The sequence below is a fragment of the Motacilla alba genome, chromosome 4A, assembly GCF_015832195.1.
Source record: "Motacilla alba alba isolate MOTALB_02 chromosome 4A, Motacilla_alba_V1.0_pri, whole genome shotgun sequence".
In the NCBI taxonomy this organism is placed as follows: domain Eukaryota; kingdom Metazoa; phylum Chordata; class Aves; order Passeriformes; family Motacillidae; genus Motacilla; species Motacilla alba.
The window spans coordinates 17,299,587-17,320,299 of record NC_052045.1 but is presented as its reverse complement, the minus strand read 5'-3'; the positions used below and the strand labels follow the sequence as shown (position 1 = coordinate 17,320,299).

General features: G+C 53.7%; 1 protein-coding gene across 2 annotated transcripts in view; it reads left to right on the top strand.

The window, feature by feature from the left end:
• The first annotated feature begins 2,706 nt into the window (after positions 1-2,706).
• LOC119695155 (gamma-aminobutyric acid receptor subunit beta-4) overlaps positions 2,707-20,713 on the top strand; it is a 76,417-nt gene continuing 58,410 nt past the window's right edge. For both annotated transcript variants that reach the window (XM_038123097.1, XM_038123098.1), the window contains exons 1-2: positions 2,707-2,997; positions 7,413-7,501. In XM_038123097.1, the coding sequence (XP_037979025.1) occupies positions 2,918-2,997; positions 7,413-7,501 (169 nt within the window). In that variant the 5' untranslated portion in view covers positions 2,707-2,917. The remainder of the gene's footprint in view (positions 2,998-7,412; positions 7,502-20,713) is intronic.

The following is a 20,713-nucleotide window of genomic DNA, read 5'->3' as shown; positions in this document are numbered from 1 at the left end:
ACAATAAGTGAGAAGATCTTCTCCCCTCCCATTCTAGCCCAGCCTCACTGTACATGTTAAACCTTCCCCCAGCTTCCTTTTCTCCACAAGCCCCACATGTTCAGTGCCCCCAGTGACACCAGCCAGCTCAGCACAGCACTCAGCTGTTCCCTAGTTTGGTGGCTCTGCATGGCCACAGCCCGGCCTGGCCTGCCTGGGGGAAGCTCCTCCAAAGGTCACTCCCCACCAGGCTTTTTGGGAGAAGGAGATTGGGAGGGATCTGTGGCATGCCTCTGACGAGGAAACCATGTAGAGCCAAGCCAAGCATGAGGGAAAGGAGCATTAGGAACCCCAGAGAAAAGAATGCTCCCAGATTCACACAGAATTCACAGAACCACTGGGTTGGAAGAGACCTTCGAGACCATTGAGTCCAGCCCAGCCCCAACATCTCAACTGCACCCTGGCACCCAGTGCCACATCCAGGCTTTGTTAAACACACCCAGGGATGGGGACTCCACCGCCTCCCCGGGCAGAACATTCCAGAACTTTATCACCCTTTCTGTAAAAACCTTCTCCTAATATCCAACCTGTATTTCCCTTGGCACAGCTGGAGGCTGTGTGCTCTGGTTCTGTCAGTGCTGCCTGGAGAAAGAGCCCAGCCCCAGCTGAGCACAGGCACCTTCCAGGAGCTGCAGAGAGTGACGAGGGCACCCCTGAGTCTCCTTTTCTCCAGGCTGAGCACCCCCAGCTCCCTCAGTGGTTCCTCTCAGGGTTTGTGTCCCCAGCCTCTCTCCAGCCTCGTTGCCTCCTCTGGACACATTCAGGACTCTCAATGTCCTTCCCACACTGAGGGGCCAGAGCTGGACACAGCACTCAGGGTGTGACCCCACCAGTGCTGAGTACAGGGGAAGATGACCTCCCTGCTCCTGCTGGCCAGATCTCCCTGCGGGGAAGGGCAGGACAGAGCTGCTGCCTAGTGGCCACTGGACATTGCCCCGTGCCCCTTCAGAGGCATGTTGGAGCTGGTCCTGCCAGCTGAAGCGGTACATCTGCTGTGCCCCTTGTCCCAGAGGGCTTTGGAGCCCATCTACACACAGGTGCCAACCAGGACATACCTGCTCAGAAGGGCTGCTCTGAGCTGCCAGGCAGGTGCAGAGGAGATCCCTTCCAGGCTGGTGAGAGCTCAAATGTTTCCTCCACAAGCCACGGCTTCCGTTCTGCATTCAAGGTGCTGCTGGATCTCTTCTTTTTCCTAGGGGAAAAGAAAACCCTTCCTGGTAGTATATTACTGCATGCCTGATGGAGAGTTCCTTCATTATATTATTTTTTAAGACAAAGCTCAGAGGCTGGTGCACAGGAGGCCGTGATGGTTTCAGTGGCTGTTACCATTCCAGCAAGCAAAGCCCCAGCACCAGGAGCTGATTCCCAGCAGCATTTCTGGAAGTTCAGGCTCCCTTTTCCCACAAACTCCATTGTATGCATAACAGCATCCTTCAGGGAGAGCTGAGCATCCCTCCTGAGCTGGGCTTCCCCAGCCTGGGGGAGTCTCCAGCCCCAGCAGAGCCTCCAGATCTCCCCCAGTGCCCCTGGAGGAGGCCACCAGGCCACTGGGCTCTGTGGCATGGAGACATTCTGAGTAAATCACCTTATTTTCCATCACTGTGGCTGCAGGAGGAAGCTCAGCCTGTGCTGATGACAATGTTTCAGGCAGCCACAGCACCCATCAGCGCTCCCAGCCGAGCCACTCCTGCCCAGGCACAGCCCCTCTTGCCAAAATGCCATCACCCTTCCCATCATCTTCCCTGCGCCCACCTCCCCGGGGAAAAAACCCGAAAATCCACCTCAGCAAAAATGCTCATCCATCCCCTCTGCAAGCCAGCAGGGGTTAATGCTGTCAGCCATGACGTCAGGATCCCAATTTGTCCGGAGAGTCCCCCTCCCCATCCACAAACTCCCTCTCTCCTCCCCTCCTCTTGTGACTTTGCAATGAGCAGCAAAACTCCACAGGAGCTGCGGCAACAGCACTAGGGAGACATCCAGCCCTCCCTGCGAGAGCAGCCCTTCTGCAGACAGGGATTTATCTATTTTATACACATGCATATATGTATTTTTTTATTCACCGGGCTGCATTTGCTTTTCCTTTTTGATTTTTTTTTTCTTCTTAGCCTTTTCACAAAAGCCCCAAATCCTAAGTGACGAGCCTGAGATTTCCCTAAAATAAAATAACTGCACAGTGGGGCTGGGTGGCTTCCCCTTCCCCCCTCGGAAAATAAAGAGGAAAGGGGGAGCAAATAGGTAAAATCCAGAATAAAATCATATTGCTGGAAAACTCACACGTCCTCCCTCTCTCTCTCTCTCTCTCTCTCACACACACACACACACACACACACACACACACACACACGCTCTTTCTCCTCCTCCTCCTCCTCTCTGAAGGTGGGTAGCAGGAGCCATGCAACATCTGCAGAACCGGATGGCAAAAGAGCAGGAGGAAAAATAATCCAAGTGGAGTGCTCAGGGGACACTGAGTTGGGGTTTTTTTCTTTTTCCTTTTTTTTTTTTTTTTTAATTTTTTCCTTCTTCTTCTGCCACGTACCTGTGAGAGTCGATTTCACATTTTGCTGAGCCCATTTTGGGGCATTTTATTTTTCTTTCTCTTGGGATTTTCTCCATTGCCAGAGGATGTCTCTTGTTGAGAGGATGCTGAAAGGAAGAAGAAACGAATTCTTTGACTGGCACTGAAGGAGCGGGGGGGTATTTTTCCCCCTCATTTTTTAGTTTTTTGTCATTATTCTTTTTCTCTAGGAAATCATTAACTGGGGGGGGGGTTGGTTTCTTTTTTCCCTCCCCCCCTTTTTTTGGAGGGGGATTTCAGAAGATCCATCTTTCTTTCCCCTCCCCTCCAAAGATTTTTTTTTCATCCTTCGTCTTTGTGGAAATGTGGACATTTCAGGCAGACAGATTGAGTGGAATTGTCTCTGCTTTAGCAGCTCTTTGTCTCGCCTGCTGTGCGCAAAGGTAAGGATTGCGATCCCAAGCTGCGGGGACAGGGGGGCTGGCACGGGGCTTGTTTGTCTTGCTCGGGCTTTTCTCCCCCGAGCTGGATGTGGGGAAGAGGAGGGGGTTCTTTCCCCAGATCGCTTCCTCTGCCCTCTGCTATTGTTATTCCCCAGCCCGTGCCGCTCCGGGGGGAGGAGGGATGCTCGTACATGAGATGTGGAGCAGACTCTGCGGACGGAGCCCACCTCGCAGAGCGTGTGTGCGCGTCCCCCTGCCCAGCCCGGGGGAAAATGGCCAAACGAAGGGGTTTGCTGGGGAACATGGTGCCCGCAGGAGCCGCCGGAGCCCCGGAGCTGCGCTAGGCGCCCGTCACAGGCTGCCTCGGCCGCGCACACGCAGCCACGCCGGCATCCGCGCGGGCTGCGCCGTGCCACGGCCGCGGCTCTGCGGAGCTCCGGGGGCGATGCCCGCGGCCGTGCCTCCGCTCGGATCGATGGCGTGCAACACCTCCTCTGTGGGTGCCATCCGTCCGGATCCGGCCCTGCGTGTGCGCAGCCGGCCGTGCCCGCCCGCGTGTCGCTCACGGCTACAGCGCGCAGCTTCACCTGCCCTGCGTGGCCCCGGGCAGAGCCGGCAGCCCTCCCCTGCCCGCTCCGGCTGCAGCTGCTCCCGGGCTGCGCCCGGAGCGCTCGCAGCGCTCCGGAGCTGCAGGCGCCCATCCAGCCTGGCCGAGGTGTGCGGAGCGCACCTGTTTGCTCGCTCATCCGCTGCTTTCGCGCAGGGGGTAGCGCTGCTGCTGCTGCTGCTCGCCCTCCCTCCCTCCCTCCCTCCCTCCGCACACCTGCGGGCAGGTGCGTTTGTCCCTGCGCGCTGGCGGCGGGAGCTGTGGCATCTCCCTGCTGAGCCGTGCCCGGGGAGCAGCGCGCTCCCGGCGCACAGACACAGCCCTTGTGGGGCTGGGGGTGCCCACGTTTGTGTCCCCATCGCTATAAGCATGCACACACGCAGTCCGTGCAGAGCTGTGGGTGCCCAGATTTGTGCTCCCATGGTTATAAACACACACACACACACACACACACACACACACACAGGTCCTTGTGGGGCTGCGGGTGCCCAGATTTGTGTTCCCATCACTATAAACACACACAGGTCCTTGCAGGGCTGTGGGTGCCCAGATTTGTGTTTCCATGGTTATAAACACACACACACACACACACAGGTCCTTTTGAGGCTGTGGGTGCCCAGATTTGTGTTCCTGTCATTATAAACACGCACACACACAGGTCCTTGCAGGGCTGTGGGTGCCCACACTGGTGCTCCCGTGGCTATAAACACGCACAGGTCCTTGCAGGGCTGTGGGTGCCCACATTTGTGCTCCCGTGGCTATAAACACGCACAGGTCCTTGCAGGGCTGTGGGTGCCCACACTGGTGCTCCCGTGGCTATAAACACGCACAGGTCCTTGCAGGGCTGTGGGTGCCCACACTGGTGCTCCCGTGGCTATAAACACGCACAGGTCCTTGCAGGGCTGTGGGTGCCCACATTTGTGCTCCCGTGGCTATAAACACGCACAGGTCCTTGCAGGGCTGTGGGTGCCCACATTTGTGCTCCCGTGGCTATAAACACGCACAGGCGCAGGCGCGTGCCCACCTTGCCCACACCATTCATGCGTGGTCCCGCTGTGTGGGGACACACACGCAGGCAGCTCGGGAGGCACTGGCCAAGCAAATGTGTGACATTCAAAGCCCACAGCAAGCCCCTTTGCTCAGACGTGTGTCCTTGCATGTGTGTTTGTCTGTCCAGCACTGATTCTTACCCGTAGTCTGCGTGTGTGCCTGTGCACAGCTCGGAGACAAAACACTCTCCATGTGCACAAGCCTCCAGCTACTCCTACACACCCCAGGCAGCAGCACGGGGTGCTGGTATGGAGATGTTTGGCTGCAAGGCTACGTGGCTATGCAGAGCACATGGCCACTGACACAGAATCAGGGGCACAGCACTCTGGAATTCAGATCACAGGCTGGCTGTGCGTGCTCCCCGAGCGGATGCAGACCCACATTCGCCAGGAATAGCACTGGCATGCAGCTGCTCGCCCACAGCTGGGCAAATGCACGACTTGCCTCCTCAGTGGGAGGGACGTGGCTTTTTGGATCAGAGGGAGCACTGGGAGGCAAAAGACCTTGTCCTTAATCATGATGGTTTATTCCCTCACTAGGCCACCTTGTAGCTGGTGAGGAGGAAAGAGTCCCCACGGCCCTCTTCCCACTCTGCCCCTTTCTGCAGGGCCCCTGACACATTGTTTACTGTCTCTACCTCAATTTCCCTTCTTATATTAATGAGGTAAACGCTGATTCCTGAGTTTATGCACTGTAGAAACACAGGAAGAGGTGTCCAAATCCCTTGAGAAATGCACAGTGGCCATATTATGAATATGGTAGTCTGTTTACCTAGGAATGGCTGTCTAGAGATGAACAAATGCTGCTGCATGCTCTCAATGCTCAGTGACAGGACTGTGTTTTGCATGCTGCAAAACCTCACACACCTGCAGAGAAATCCACAGGTGCAATTGGACCTTGCAAGCGTGGACACAGTGTTGTGAAAGTGCCCACCTGTGCACACCCCTCTGGCCTTTTCACAGTGATTAAAGCCCTGCAAGGAAGAGCTGTACCCCTCTCAGGGGCATGCTCAGGAGGGGAGCTCAGACCCCTTCCCCTGCCAGCACAAGGGCTTGTTGGCTGTGCATGCACCAGAGCTGGGTGCTGCCTCACATTTGCACATCCCCATCCTGCTGAGAAATTCCTGCACATCCAGAGCCCTGAGAGCTGCCCAGGCTCCCAGGTGGTCCTGTGTGCCTCCACCCTCAGCCCTAGCGAGAGTTTGGATCACCAGACCCACAAATGGCTGCTTCTGTGCTCCTCATAAATCGTGTCCACAGCCCAGTGTCTCATCACACCCCAGCAGAGCGGGGTCTGCCCCCACCTTCACTCCCAGCCACCTCCAGGCCCTGGCTGGGATGTGGTCACACACATGCACACACCTCTGTGCACGTTCTGCAGCCTCACCCAGTGCTCTTCTGTGTCTGTGTGTCTGTGTGCACAGGCAGGGAGTCCCTACCCGCTCTGTGCAGCCAGAGGAGCACTCCTGTCTGCCTGTCTGTCTGTGTGCAGACACAGGGACATGCCAGCGGCAGCCCCTGGCACGGGGCTGGCAGGCAGAGGCAGCGCCGTGGTGCAGCTTTCCAGGTTGACTGGGATGGATGTGGGAGGCGGTGTTGACAGGGAGACATGCTGTTGGGGTGGGTGACTGCAAAGAGCAGCAGTTGTCACTGGCAGGGTCTCTATTCTCATGCAAAGCAGGGGACGAGGGTGGCACAGAGGCTGGGGATTCAGGCACAAAACCTGATACACCCCGCAGCACTCAATAGGTCCAGTATTTTTAGCATCCCCTGCTTTCTGGTTTCCCACCTTCAGTTTTGGTTTGGCCCTTGGGCTGATTTCAGAAGGAGCTCCTTTCTTGCTGTGACGGCTGGATGGGCGTTAGGGAGGACATCTGCCCTCTCTGTGTGCAGGTTAAAGGGCTGGGAGGGAAAGGATTGCTGCTGTGGCACACCGAGGGGAAGATGGACTCTCCTTCCCTGGCTCTGCCTCTTGATCTGCGTTGCTAAGAAGTCACAGTGATGCTGAGTGACAGAAACTGAATTTTTACATGGCAAAGATCAGCCGTGTATCAAGGCTGTGGGAGAAGAAGGAGCCTTGTTTTCTTCAATATCTTCCTTGTTTGCTTCAATAACCTGAAGAAAGCCCTGGGTGCAGTGGGAAGCAGAGGCTGCCCTGGGGTGTGTGACAGGGCAGGGTGCCTGCTGGGGGTCACTAGTGTAGTGGGGACCTTGGGACGTGCCAAGTCCGTGCTGGGCGATGTAAGACCTGGAGCAAGAGCCCAGCTGGGCTGAGGAAGGGGAGTGAGACCTGCAAGGGAGAGCTGCAGCTGCCCCAAGCACAGAAAGGACAATTTCTGCCTCTGTGTCTGTGCACCCCTCTGTGGGCAGGGACAGGGAAGTCCCCTGGGTGTGTGGGTCAGGGTGCTCATTGAGGGGTGCAGCAGCAGCAGGACACCTGGGATGCCTGCACCAGAGGGACACCAAGAACGGAGCTTGGAGTGCCCTGGAGTCAGGGTGAGCTGCAGAAGATGAGCCAAAACACTGCTGAGGCTTCTGAATCCCTCCCGAGATGGCTCAGGGGCCCTGGGGGGCTTGTGGGCAGGTGGAGGGCTGGGAGCTGTGCCAAGGACAGAGGACACGAGTGAGAGAGAGCACAGAGAGGCTCTGCTCATGGCTGAGGTGTTCTGGTGCCCTGGGGTGTGAAGGATGCTGAGGTAGCTGGCCAGGACCCCTGGTGCCACACGGGATGACGAGAACTCTCTTCTTTTGTCTTTCAGCCCCTCCACTGGAAATATTTCTGTGGTGAAAGAGATTGTGGACAAACTGCTCAAGGGCTATGACGTCCGCCTCAGGCCCGACTTTGGAGGTATGGTGAGACAGGGGCAGGGGCAGGGGCAGGGGCAGGGGCAGGGCAGGGGCAGGGGCAGGGGCAGGAGCCGTGCCCATGTCTGTGCCTGTGCTGGCCCCTCAGCCACTCCCACACCGTGGGCAGTGCTCCCCTCAGACATCTCCAGGCCCAGCCCTCACGTCCTTACGGCCTTGTCCCTCACATTTCTGTCACCCCTCCTGCTTTTTCTTCTCTCGCTGGCTGCTCTCCTTCCAGCATCACCCATGTCTGCAGGCAGCTGCGCTGTCCATGGTATGATGTTTCTGGGGATATTTTGCCATAACAGAGACACTCAGCTTTTCCTCTGCTCCAAGCTTTCCTCCATCACAGACCCAGTGCCAGATATTTTGGCTCTTTTCCCTGCAGAGTGTTGAGGTGATTGCTGGTGGGGCTGTTGGTTGGCCTGCAAAGCTGCTCCCTCAGCAACAGTGAGGCAGAAAATATTCTCTGGGGTCGAGGATCTTCAATTCCTCCCTTGGGTCCTGTGAGCAAGCAGGAGAACCACAAGGGCCTGGTGGAGATGAAATGTGGAAAATCTTTGGGCACTGTAGTGTTCCCAGGTCCAGTTGAGGCCCATTTCTTGGAGAGGAGCAGGCACTGGAAAAGCACAGGGAGGGGGATTTGAGGGCTTCTGGACTCAGCCTGCTAAGCTTGACTGGTTTAAGTCTTTTCTGGGCAATGCTATTTCCTCCTGAAGAGGAGATGTGAGGGGCTGGGGGATGCTCAGCCCACAGGAGGACAGCTACACATCAGGGGTCCCTCTCCACAGGACTGATGGGAAACAGGCTCACGCCTGTGCTCTCTGGGGAAGAGAGGCCAGGGACAATTATTTGGTAGCTCAAGGGAGCAGATTTCTCCCAACAGGGCTGATCCATAGTTCCTAGAAGCTGGGAGTGAAGGAATACCCTCACTGCTTTCAGCAGGGTTTGAAGGCACCCAGCGTATCGCTGTTCCCCACGACCCAACCCATCTCTCCTTGAAGCCTCTGGTTTCCCTGCACCTCACCCAGACCTGCCCCATGCTCTGACCACCCAGTACCTTTCAGCAGAGTCCCTTCCACCCCACAAACACCATCTCCACCCCCTCATCTCCTTGTTCTACCCCGTGGTGGAAGAGGGGCTTTCACAAGGCAGCACAAAGTGCCGCTGGGCCCTGGGCTCAGGGAGGGCTCTGGCTGGGGGAGATGATGCCCTTCCCTCCATAGTGCTCAGGGGTACCTGGGAGGTCACCCAGGGCAGTGGGGAGACACTCTGGGTGCAGCATCCTGCAGGCAAACAGGGGCTCCAAATCTTCCCTCTCTCCTTTGAGCATGGGATAGGCTGGCTTTGATTCAAAGGCTCTGCCCAGCAAACACGAAATGTCCCTTTTACCTGGCCAGGCCTGACCACAGAAATTGGTGCAGTCACATTTTATGAGGGGGAGAGCCGTGGAGATGACATAAAACTGGAAGAGGAGCAGGGTGTAGAGGCACGGCGAGGACTGTGATCCAGTGCAGCAGGAGGAGAGCTGGCTCTGCAGTCACGGAGCACAGGGAGCCAAGGGCTAGCAGGTTTTGTTCCCTGATTCCAGCCCCAGGGCACCCAGGACAGGGCCCAGGCCTTCCTCTGCTGACCCTACAGATCTGTGCAGTGCTGGGGCTGGGCTCAGCAGGCGCTGCGTCCTCCCGGGCTGCAGGATGGATGGGGCTGGGCAGCCCTGGCTTTTCATTTGATTTTGCTCTGAATTCCCAAAGGGCAAGCTGCATTTCTCCTCACTCAAGCAACGAAATAGAATTATGACCATAACCCCCTTCCCTGTAATTGCCTCACTGTTGCCCTTCACCCTTTCTTGTCCTTCCCTTTGCTCGTGAGAGCAAGATCCTGGTGGGGAGCACCTTGGTGCTCCTGGCGCAGGGATGCCCAAACTACCAGCATGCCTGGCTCCCTCCCCAGGACAGGCTCATCCAGGCAAAATTCCTGCAGCAGTTCCAGCTGGGCTGACACAAGGGTCTGGAAGCTGGAGATTGTTGGTGTTACAAGGCCAGGGGAAAGGGGTGGAAGCTTCCTTGTACCACTGCTGTACCCAGAGCTCACCAGTTCTCTGGGCTTTTGGATCAAACCCATTTCTGGGTGAAATCCAGTGGGATCATGCCAGGAGGTGTCTAACCCTGTGTAGCTCCCAGTCCCGTTGTGGGGAGGCTGAAGTTCTCCCCAGTAAATTGTGTGCAGCTGGCACAGCCACAGGACCCCAGGAACAGCATGAAGCTGTGCCCGGGGAGGCTCGGGCTGGATATTAGGAAAAGGTTCTTTCCCCAGAGGGTGATTGGAATGTGGAGCAGGCTCCCCAGGGAATGGCCACGTCCCCAGGGCTGCCAGAGCCCCAGGAGTGTTTGTACAATGCTCTCAGGCACAGGCAGGGGTTGTTGGGGTGTCCTGGACAGGGTCAGGAGTTGGACTGGATGATCCTTGCGGGTGCCCTCCTGCTCTGATGTGCTGTGATTCTGTGGAAAAGGCACAGTTTGGGCAAAGCCCTGGGGCCTGTGTGTGTGCAGCCCTGCTGTCCCCCAGGGCTGTGTGGGACTGGACTGAGCTCCAGTTCCAGCATCCCGAGGACTGGACTGTTCTCCAGGACTGCCCTGTGCTCCACCTGGACTGTCCTGCCACACCTCCAGTGCCTCCCAGCTGGGCGGGGGGCTGTAAGCCCTCTCTGTGGGGGGAGGTGATCCCACCACCCCCTGTGCTGCCATCCTGGGAACACCAGTTAGGGTGAGCTGGGAATGGCCAAGGTGGCACCGCGGAGGGTGGCAGGTCCTGCTGGGAGCCCTGTGCCCTAAAGGGATGTCATGGAGCTGTCTCAGGGCTGGCCAAGGATGACCAGGGGGTCTGGCAGGACAGGCAGCTGCCTGCCCAAATGGAGAGGAGTGGGGCAAAGCAGCTGCCACTCAGCTGCCCATGAACCAGGCTGAGCTGTGCCTCTAAAGCCAGAGCCTTCAGCTCTCTGTGGCTCATGGGTGAGGCACCAGGGGCAGGAAGGTCACAGCAGCCAGTGCTGGGCTCCCTGGAGGTGTAGGCACAGCCAGGTCCTTCCCAAACAGATTCCCACGTGAGGAATGCAACTCACAAATGTGATGAACCAGTCTGGCTTCCCTTCCTCCCTTCCCTGCTCTTTCCTGCCTGCTTTCCCCATGTTTCCTCCTGCAGCGGAGTTGTTTCTTCCTTGCCATCCTGTCCCCACATCAGTGGCAGTCACCCTGCCCTGTCCCCCCCCTCTCAGCCTTGGGGACAGTGTCCCAGCTCCCCGTCCTGGGGTGTCTCCTCCATTCACTCCTGCCTGTAGAGCAGGAGCAGCTGGGATGCTTTGGGTGTGAAGGCACATGGAAGGACCTGTTCCCATGAACCACCTGCCGTGCTGAGGCAGTTCTTGCCCCTCACAGTCTTTCTAAGAGAGCCCCCAGGCTTATCCCAGCACTCCCACCCTGCCCAGGATGTGGTGCTTCCACAGCTCCAAACACAACTTGTGGCTCCCCAGCCCTCTTTTCTTTTTTTTTTTTTTTTTCTTTTGAAAAAGAGAAAGAGAACTCCACCTAATGCCAAAAGGAGGACAGGCCTGCTGGGGATTGCAGTTCACTTTTTAATTTTGAGATGCCTCGTTAGCTCTGGGCCGAGCTGAGTGGCTGAGAAGCATCAGCCTCTCGCTCTCCTCCCTCTCCCCCACCCGCTTGGAAACCCATTAGGCCGAGGAGCAGGTCAGCTCTCAGGGGTGGAGCCGTGGCAAAGAGTGCCATGCGCTCACCTGGGGAGCTGGGCTGAGCGGGGGGACACCAAAGGGGACAGCTGGAGCCATGTGGAGATGATGGGAAAATCCGGGAGCAACTCCACGGGAAAGCCACCGTGGTTAGGTGGGAGCAGCCTGAGGGACAGTCCCCTCTCGTGTTCCAGGGGACACAAGACAGGACAGTCCCCTCTCGTGTTTCAGTTGCTGTCTCCAAGCCCTGGAGTGTCACCCTGTGCTGGAGAGGTGTGGGACAGTGCCAGGGTGGGACATGCAGGGATGTGCTGGTACAGGAGAGGGCCTGGCACTGAGGGGACAGGAGGGGGTGATGGCAAACAAGTCCAAAGGGTCTGGTCATGGTTGTGGTGGGGATCTGGAGCAGCCTTCAGGAGGGGTGTGCAGGGAGGAGCAAGATGCAGCCGGGCCTCCAGGAGAGAAATCTTTGTCCTGGTACTGCAAGACCAGAACAATGCAGAGAGAGGGTTTGGGACTTCAAATCCCAGGTGGGTGCCATGGGCTGGCCCAGGGGAATGGACAGGCTGGCAGGTGATTTATATAGCACACAAATTACACCACCAGGGGAACAGGATGTCCATGATTTAGGGCTGGCTGAGCAGGGGGTGCTGCAGATAATGTCTGGGAATCATCTCGGAGCAGCAGCCTGGCTCTTGTAAGTGCTCTTAGGCACTCACTTTCGGAAGCATTAGTTCCATAGGAGAAAAAAAGGGAAAAGAAAGCAAACTAAGATGATATTGCCCCAGGGTAGAGAAGGCAATGAAGGAATGGCAGGAAGATCCCACTTGAGCTCAGTGACTCAGCTGCTCTCTGTTGGTGCAACGCTTCCAGCCCAAAACTTTGCAAGAGTTCCAAGCAGATGGCTCTTGATGGTTTTCCAGCATCATTTGCAGGTCTTGGTAGCCAAAAGCAAGGTGAGGGCACTCTGTGCTCCTTGCTGCCAGCCCTCCTGGAGTGCAGGGTTCCTGGTGTTTCTCCTGGGGGGAATGCAAGTGTCTGGAAATGCCTGGTGAAAACAGAATGACCGTGAAGCCCTTGGGATTGTACAGTAAATCCTGTGGTTTTATGCCTGTGAATCTAGCAGATTTCCCTGCTCCATTTTTAATTCAAACTTCCCTAAGAAAAATTAGCACTTAAAGGGTCTTGGGTTGAAATGAGCCTGTGTCCTGCTCCTCATCTGCTTTGTGTCATGGATGAGGCTTCCTAGCTCTTGTCACCCTCATTTGGGATATCCAAACCCCTCTTTGCTGCAATATCTTGGCCTTCCTCCCTCCTGTGCCCTGCCCCTCCTGCTCTCAGCTCCTCTCTGCTCCGTCACACCTCCGCCCTCCTGGGCACCCAGCCCTGCTCGCACGTCCTGTTTATTCCCCAGTATTCCTTCTTCAGTGGCCACTCCAGATTCAGTGGAGCTGGGGGTGAAATCCTCAGCCTTTCCCTGTGTAACAGCATCACTTGAAAGCCAGAATTGTAAAAATAAATGATTGCTGATGCATAAAGTGTTGCAGTGAAGCATCGTCAGTGGTTCAGGGCTCCAAAACTGGCGGGGCTGAGCGGCTGCGCCGGCTGGCACGGCTGCAGCAGCAGGGGATGGGGTGTTTGTGTTATTTCCCTGGCCCACCAGCCCTGTGTGCCTGGGAAACCGCTGCTCTTAGTGGTCCTGTGCTGGAAGGAATGGGAATTTGGTTTCTTCCGTGGTCAAGGCTGGTGGTACTGTTCAAGCCTTCCCGAAAATGTCCCTGTTTTCCACTGCGTGTCAGGTGGTGGTTTTTTCCAGGCAGCTAGCTTGCTTTGGATTTTTGAAGGGGAGTGGGGGGGAGAAATTTTAGGAAAAATGATTCAGAAATTTCTGAGAACAAGCCAAAGCGTGTACATGCTGGGGTTTTTTTTCCCTGTCCTAAAATGTTGGGGGATGAAACCGGCGGCGCCTACTGCAGGGCTGGCCCCTGTGCATGGGGAGCAGGTGTGTCCCAGGGGCCACCAGCGACCTGGCTGGCACAAGGGCTGTGTCCCCACTGCCTCTGGGGCCGGGGCAGCACCTCAGAGCAGTGATGCTGCTGCAGGAGGACCAGGGTGTGAGGCTGGAAGAGGGCAGTGGGCACTGCTCCTGGGCTGCCTGTCTGGAGGGCCACAGGAGCTGCTCACCTGCCTTTCTAGGCTTTAGTTCTCAGCTTTCCCCTCCTCTTCTGTGGCAAAAAAAAAAAGTTTAAATCTCAGAGCAGCTAGATTCAATTTTCCTTTTTCTTCTGGGAAGCTTTGAGCCAGCCTTTTTGGGGCAGGGCACTGAGATTTGGCAGGAAGGCTCTCATCCCACCAGGGACAGCTCCTTCCCTGCTCGCAGGAGGCCTTGCCCAGAGCTGGGGTGAATGTGAAATGCTGCACCTCACAGAGCCTGACTCCACCAGGAAATGTCACCCTTCTGCCCTCACACCGTGGCTGGGCAGAAGAGCAGCTCTGGGTTTGAAAGCAGAGGGGTAATTATGGATCAGGCTGGGGAAAGGAGTTAATTGAGGAAGGAGAGACAGAAGCTGTCTGGAAAGTCTGCAAATCCCAGTGTCACTCAAGGCCAAAGGAAAGGTGAATACCTACGAGGGCTGTCAGTAGTCCCACTTTCCTTCCTGAATAAAGAGCATTAAGAAAAGGCCATTCTTGGTCAGTAAATCTGGCTGCAGCTGTGCAGCCCTCACTTCCTCCCCAGTTTGTGTGACTTCTGGCTCCAGACCATGGGTCACATCCTCTCTAGGGCTAATCCAGAAGGAAGATGACAACCTCCTGCTGTTGTGTCTTACTTCATTAACTGAAGTGGCAGGAAATGAAAGGATCCCGTCCTTCTTGGGACATATGTGGATGTTAACACATTGCCACATGATGGAATTTCTATTTTTTTCCACTTTGCTCTTTTTATATGAAATACATGCTGCGAAAAGGACTTGGAGGCTGTAAAGTCAGACACACAAGACTTCAGAAAAAGCCAGAATTGGGGTTTCTCCAGGGATCTCTGTTTGGCCTCCTTGTGAGGGTGCTTCAGGAGACAAGGTCCAAGAGTTGCCTCCTCCTGAGCAGCCCTGCAGAGCACAGCAAGGTGCCATTTACACATGGAGCTGATTTTTCTCCTTCCCTTCCCTCCAGAGGGGGACAGGCTGGGGGCATGGCAGTGGGGACAGCTGAGGTGGCCACAGCAGGTGATTAGGGTGGGTTGATTGCCTGGTGCAAAGGCTGGGACTGAGCACCCAAAGTCCATCTTGGCCTTGTGCTTTCCTGGCTGTTTTGTGCTCAGACCTGCTCTCCAAACAGCCTCAGCTGTTTTTGTGACTGCTGTCAAGCACAGCAGTACAGCAGGAGCGTGTTCACACCTCTCCCCCGAGGAGCCAAAGGTATCCCCTGCTGAGGGTGCCCAGTGAGGGGGTGATTTTCCAGGATGCTCAGCAGCACTGGAGGCAGGCAGTGCCTGTTTGGAGCGCAGCTCCTCTCAATTTCAGCCACAGCTGTGAGAGCACAGCCCCAGTGCCCCGAGAGAGAGACACACAGAGGTCACTGAAATCCAGGAGCTCCAGGTGACTGAGGTGGGACAGAGCACACAGGAACCCTGTGACACAGCCACACCAACATCTTCCCTTTCCTGTGGGCTTCCCCTCACTCACTGCAGGGTGGGCAGGGCACTGTCAGCACTGCCCTCCTGCAAATCCATCCTCTATCAATCAAGGAAAAGGAATGAGCAGCGATGCTGTGGACAGTTTAATTAAGAACTGGCTCCATAACATCCATTCAGCAGTGGGCATCCTTCCACCTAACCTTCATCCATTTTGTTTTCCTCATGATTTTGTTCTTGAGGGTGATAATATTTTAGGATATTAGACCAGTCCCTTCCTCCAGTGTGACAGAGCTTGTGAACCTCTTGCTGCACATTGAACACCCTTGTGCATTCAGGTGTGGCCACACTTATTATCCTCCTTTCGAGACAGGAGTCTCAGGCAAGAGCAGTGGAGGCAGTTTTGGGAGAAGACAGCAATGGAGATGAGCTCCCCTAAGCCTCAGCCCAAAACTGGCCTTGGGTTTCTGAGCAAGCTCTGTGCCTTGTTTTTCAGGATTTGGTGTCCAGTGAGGAGCATAAAGTTTCACTGTCATCCATTTTCAACTGGAACTGGAGGAGATGTTGGTTCTCATGCCCAAGCCTGTGTGGGATAAATACACCTGGTTGCCCTTCTCCTTCCTTTTCCCCCTCGGCTGGTGCAGCCTCTCCCTGCAGCTCTGCTCAGGCTCTGGCACAGCGGCTCTTCCAGTCCATGGCAGGGCCCTGGGCTGGCAAGGACCCCTCAGAGATCTCTCTTAAAACAAGGACGTCATCATCATTTTAACTAAGCTTTTATTCCAGGAATTTTGCCTCCACCCTTAGTCATAGCTTTTTTTTTACATCAAGATGCAATACATTCGAGTTACTAATTAGCAGAATAATTGCAATACTTCTTAATTAAATAACTGATTAAAAGCAGATTGTTGTTTATAGCCAGATTTGCCACATCACCTGGACCCATGCTCCTCCTTGACAAACATCTACGTAACACTCACCATTTCTGAGATTATTCCTGCCAGCAAACTTGCCTTCGAGGGACTGCCACGGAAAGCACAATGTGAAAGGAGTGTAAAATCCATTAGTACAAGTCCTTTTGATTACTCAAAATATATTCTCACCGCCCTGGAGCTGTTCATCAGAACAGCTTTACATACCTGCATTGTTCATCTCCTAAGACTCTCAGTATCCCAGTTAGGCAGAGAAGTATTTTTAATCCATGTAACACGAAATAGAAAAGCCAAGGAATGTGCTGCAATTGTGCTGCTGTGTGAAAGAGACTCTGTGTGTGCATGTCACTTTTCTCACCCATGGCTGGTTCAAAGAAAAAGAGTTGGAGGCTGCTACAGTGTCAGGCTGGCTGGATGTAAGAGGGTTTTTTGGTGGTACTGACACTGTCTGGTCTGTAAAATCCATTCTTGCAGAGAGCCCTTGCTGGAGGTTTTTATATCTTGATATTTCATGTGAAATATCACGCACTTGTTAAAGCGTGACCAGAAGCATGGACAAGACAAAAGATGTGTTTAATGAAGGCACGAGGCCTTTCAGAGGAATTCACATCTCATGGGTGAGAAAGGGCAGAGTGGGGTAGTGGAGCCCTATAGGATGAACAGAATGGTCAGTGAAACAGGTTTTCTGGAGACCCAGGGACTGATCCTGTTCTCATGAAATGGAAGGAAGCAGAGCTATTCTCCCTTCCTGCTGGGATATGGGAGCTCTGCTGTTTGCTTTGAGCGGGCTGGGTTGGGCAGCGCTGATCACACCATTCCTACAGGCTGTTCTTCTGGTTGTGGCATTTATCCCTGGTTCTGTGCCATAGCTAAAAACTCTTTTTTTCCCTCTGATCTTTCTCCCCTCCCCTTCCTGTTTCTCCTGTTCTTTGCAGTCCTGCAGGAACTGTGCTGTTAAATAATTGTGTTTGTGGCAGGGGTGAGCCTCAGCCCAACCCACCGTGTCCAGAATTCCCCTCCCTAGACCTCAGGACCTCTTAGTTCAACTCTGGGATGACTCTGAGTGCAGTTCTAGTTGGAAGAGCGACTCTGTAAAATTACATCTTGTTGTTCCATATTTATTCTCCCTCAGTGGTTTCCATGTCAAACTTGCTCAGTTTACCAGTCAAAACAAGATATTTCTACCTGCCAGCTCTGCCAGCTCAGCCTGGGCTCTGGAAATCAAGCTGTGCTCTCTCTGCCCTGGACATCATCACTCGCCAGAAAGGATTCTCAAATCAGGGCTGAGCTGGATGTGATGTTGAGTGTGCACAAAGAGAATTTGTTCCTGGGTGGCATTAGGGGCTCTGTGTGACAGATATCAGCAAGGCTCCTGTGCTGTGCAAATATTGACTAACAAATCTCCCCCACCACCTGGGGGAGGATGGGCCACCTCTGGGGCCATTTTACACCTTGGGGACACCCAAAGGGGGCAGTTTTTTGGTGAAAACCCACAGCAGCACCAGGAATGGCTCTGGGAAGCTCTGCTTCCTGCTATTTATTTGTGAGAACAGACCTAGCACTTTCCGAGCTCTGGGCCATTGCTTGGCCACCAAACTCTGACCTTTCCTTCAGCTGTGGTGTCCTGTGGAACCCCCACAGGGAACAGGCAGGTGAGCCTGCTTCTTGCTGTGGAGAAGTGTCATGGTATAGGCATAGGAAAGGCTCTTGATTAGTGGGCATTAATCTTGTCCACAAATAATTCCCCTTCGGATGGATGAAGCAGAAGGACTTTCCTCAACACCCCTTCAGAGAAAAACAGAAATTTTTTAAATTTGATCTTTGGCAAAATGTTTAAAAAGCCACTACACGTGGCAGAAAATACATTTACTGTGTCTGATCATGTCATAGAGTAGGAAAACCAGGAAGGGTGTCCTGCACTGCTTTCAGCTTTCACTCCTGTGCTTCTGTAGTGAATCCCCCAGGGGCTGTCAGCAAGGAGGGGACACCAGAGCCTTCCCTGTCCCCATGTGAGGCTCCACTCTGAGCCTGCAGAGCCGTTCCAGCCACTAACAGCCACCGTGAGCTTTTATCTGTGACACAGCCCAAGAGCAGGGAAGAAACAGGGTGACTCTCTTGGTTCCTGGGACACTTTGTCACCCTGTGCTCACATTTGGGACAGTCCTCTGAGCTGGGAGAGCACCGGTGTTCCCCTTCCTCTTCCTGCAGAGCCAGGATGGGTTTTCTGGCCAGCAGATCTCTCCAAACACATCCCCTCAGCTACCTGGAGTAGCTCTTACTCTTCTCTTACACTCTGTGAAATGATTCCTGCTCCCTTTAAGGAGCTTGGTGCTGGTGACACCACAGCAGGTGACATCTCCAGGCCAGGGGCACCTTGTGCCAGGGGCAGAGCCATGTCCAAGGGCTGCACTGGGCAGTTCAATGGGTGATGCACAAAAAAGGGGGTGCCCATGGCACTGGCAAAGCTCTGGGTGTAAGATCAGAAGCTGTCAGGCCAGGAGAGGAGGCCACCCAGGTCACAGATGTCACCTGGAGAAGGTCTGCAGGAAAGCCAACTCTCCTGGCCTCTGGTGAAGGATCTCAGCTTGGCAGGAAATTTTTGGAAGTGAGGAAGAGGGTAGGCTATGAGCTGAATTCTTCTTATCCTCCTTTCACAGCAAAAATAGAACATTTATCACAAGTTCCCTACATGTTTTTCTTCCCTATTGCACACTAGCTCCTTGCTAGTATTTGAAGCTCCAGAAAAAAAGAAATTGATGAGTACTCAAGTTAATAATGTGTGCTTATTGTGTTGATGAATTGCTGGAGATGAATATATATGTAAAAGCTCTGCAAGATTCACTCATCCATGCATCCTGAGTGAAAGCAATTATTTTGGTGAGCAAATGGGACTTAGTTTTATGTCTTAATAAAGAGGTTCTGGTCTAAAAGGCAACTTTTGTTCCGGACATTATTGCAAATCAAGCCTTACTGAAATAATGGAAACACCAGCACAGGGGGCAATCTTTCAGAAGTGAACATCCCAGAATCTTTTTTCTACTAAACTCTTTCAATTCTTGGTCACACCGAATTTTGTAAGCTCTTCCCTGTTTCAGACTGTGGAAAAAGGGCAGGACCACCTGAACAAAGCACATCCAAGAGCCTCAGAAACTGAGGGATGAAAACTTGTGTTCCCATGGATGACATTTGGAAAGGGGGAGGCTTGTTTTTTTTCTGTGTGCTTTGTTTCTCAGTTAGTGATTCCTAACTGAGATATTAATTTAATGTGAATGTAATTATATTTTAAGACCTGACTCACTCAATTTTTTCAATACTTGCCCTGTAAATTGTCCCAAACAGAAGCCTTGGGCTTGGTGCAACTTTAGCACCAGGTCCCAACCTGGCCATCTTGTTCCTTTTGTTTTTTTTCCCCACATGCTGGGGATGTCCAACTGGATCCAATCCAGGAGTTACATTCTTTAAAGACAAGAGTCTGTAAACAGAGATGAGGAGGTGTGACTAACTCATAAAAAAAACTGAAAACAGGGAGGAAAAAAGAGAAAACACCTTGTTGTTGTCACTTTGATAAAAATGACAAGTCCAGGTATTTTGTTGTTGTTACAAACACTTCTAAGACAGAGAAAGGGATTTGATGTGAACAGAGGAGCTTGTGTTAACCCATTTAAATTAATTTGGCTCAGCTCATTTGCAGCTAAGGGGATTAGATGGCTCAGGATTTGGTAATGTGAGAGAGTCTTTTCCCAGACAGGTCACATCCCATAGTCCAGGCCAGGTCTGCAGATGCTTTGGGGGAGGATATTTCCAGTGCACACAACAGAGAGGCTCCTCCATGGGGAAAACATCTATTGCTTCCATGCTAGGAAAGCTCCAGCACTGAAAAGCTGGGTCAGCACCTTCATGCCCTCAGTGGGCAGGTGAGAAATGGGACATTCCAATGGGCAGCTCGGGAGAAAATGCCACAGCTGCCAGGCAGGGAAAACTGCTGTGACCTCACCTGTGGGCCATCCTGGCAACCTGCCTGAGGGCTGGAGTGGCCTGGGGAGGGAGGGGCTGGATCCTGGGGGATGGGATGGGATAGGACAGAGAATAGAATAGAATGGGATGGGATGGGGTAGAGGAGAGGACAGGATGGGATGGGATAGGATAGGATAGGATAGGATAGGATAGGATAGGATAGGATAGAGGATAGGATAGGATAGGATAGGATAGGATAGGATAGGATAGGATAGGATAGGATAGGATAGGATAGAGGATAGGATAGGATAGGATAGGATAGGATAGGGTAGGATAGGATAGGATAGAGGATAGGATAGAGGACAGAATAGGATAGGATAGAGGATAGGATAGGATAGGGTAGGATAGGATAGGATAGGATAGAGGATGGATAGGATAGGATAGGATAGGATAGGATAGAGGATAGGATAGAGGACAGAATAGGATAGGATAGAGGATAGGATAGGATAGGGTAGGATAGGATAGGATAGGATAGGATAGGATAGAGGATGGATAGGATAGGATAGGATAGGATAGGATAGGATAGGATAGGATAGGATAGGATAGAGGATAGGATAGGATAGGATAGGATAGGATAGGATAGGATAGGATAGGATAGGATAGGATAGGATAGGATAGGATAGGATAGGATAGGATAGGATAGGATAGGATAGGATAGGATAGGATAGGATAGGATAGGATAGGATAGGATAGGAGTCCCACACATAGCAGCATCACCCCTGCCATTGGGGGTGGTTTGGCTGTGAGGAGGAGGGTGGTGCTGTGGCTTTCCAGGTATTTTGCTGCACTCCTACCTCCTGGCTCTGCAAGGAGAGTTATGATGCTGGGGGAGGGATCCCAGCACTTGGGATTCAGCCCTACACCTGCTTTAGAACCTGTGTGCCTCTGTGGGCCTTG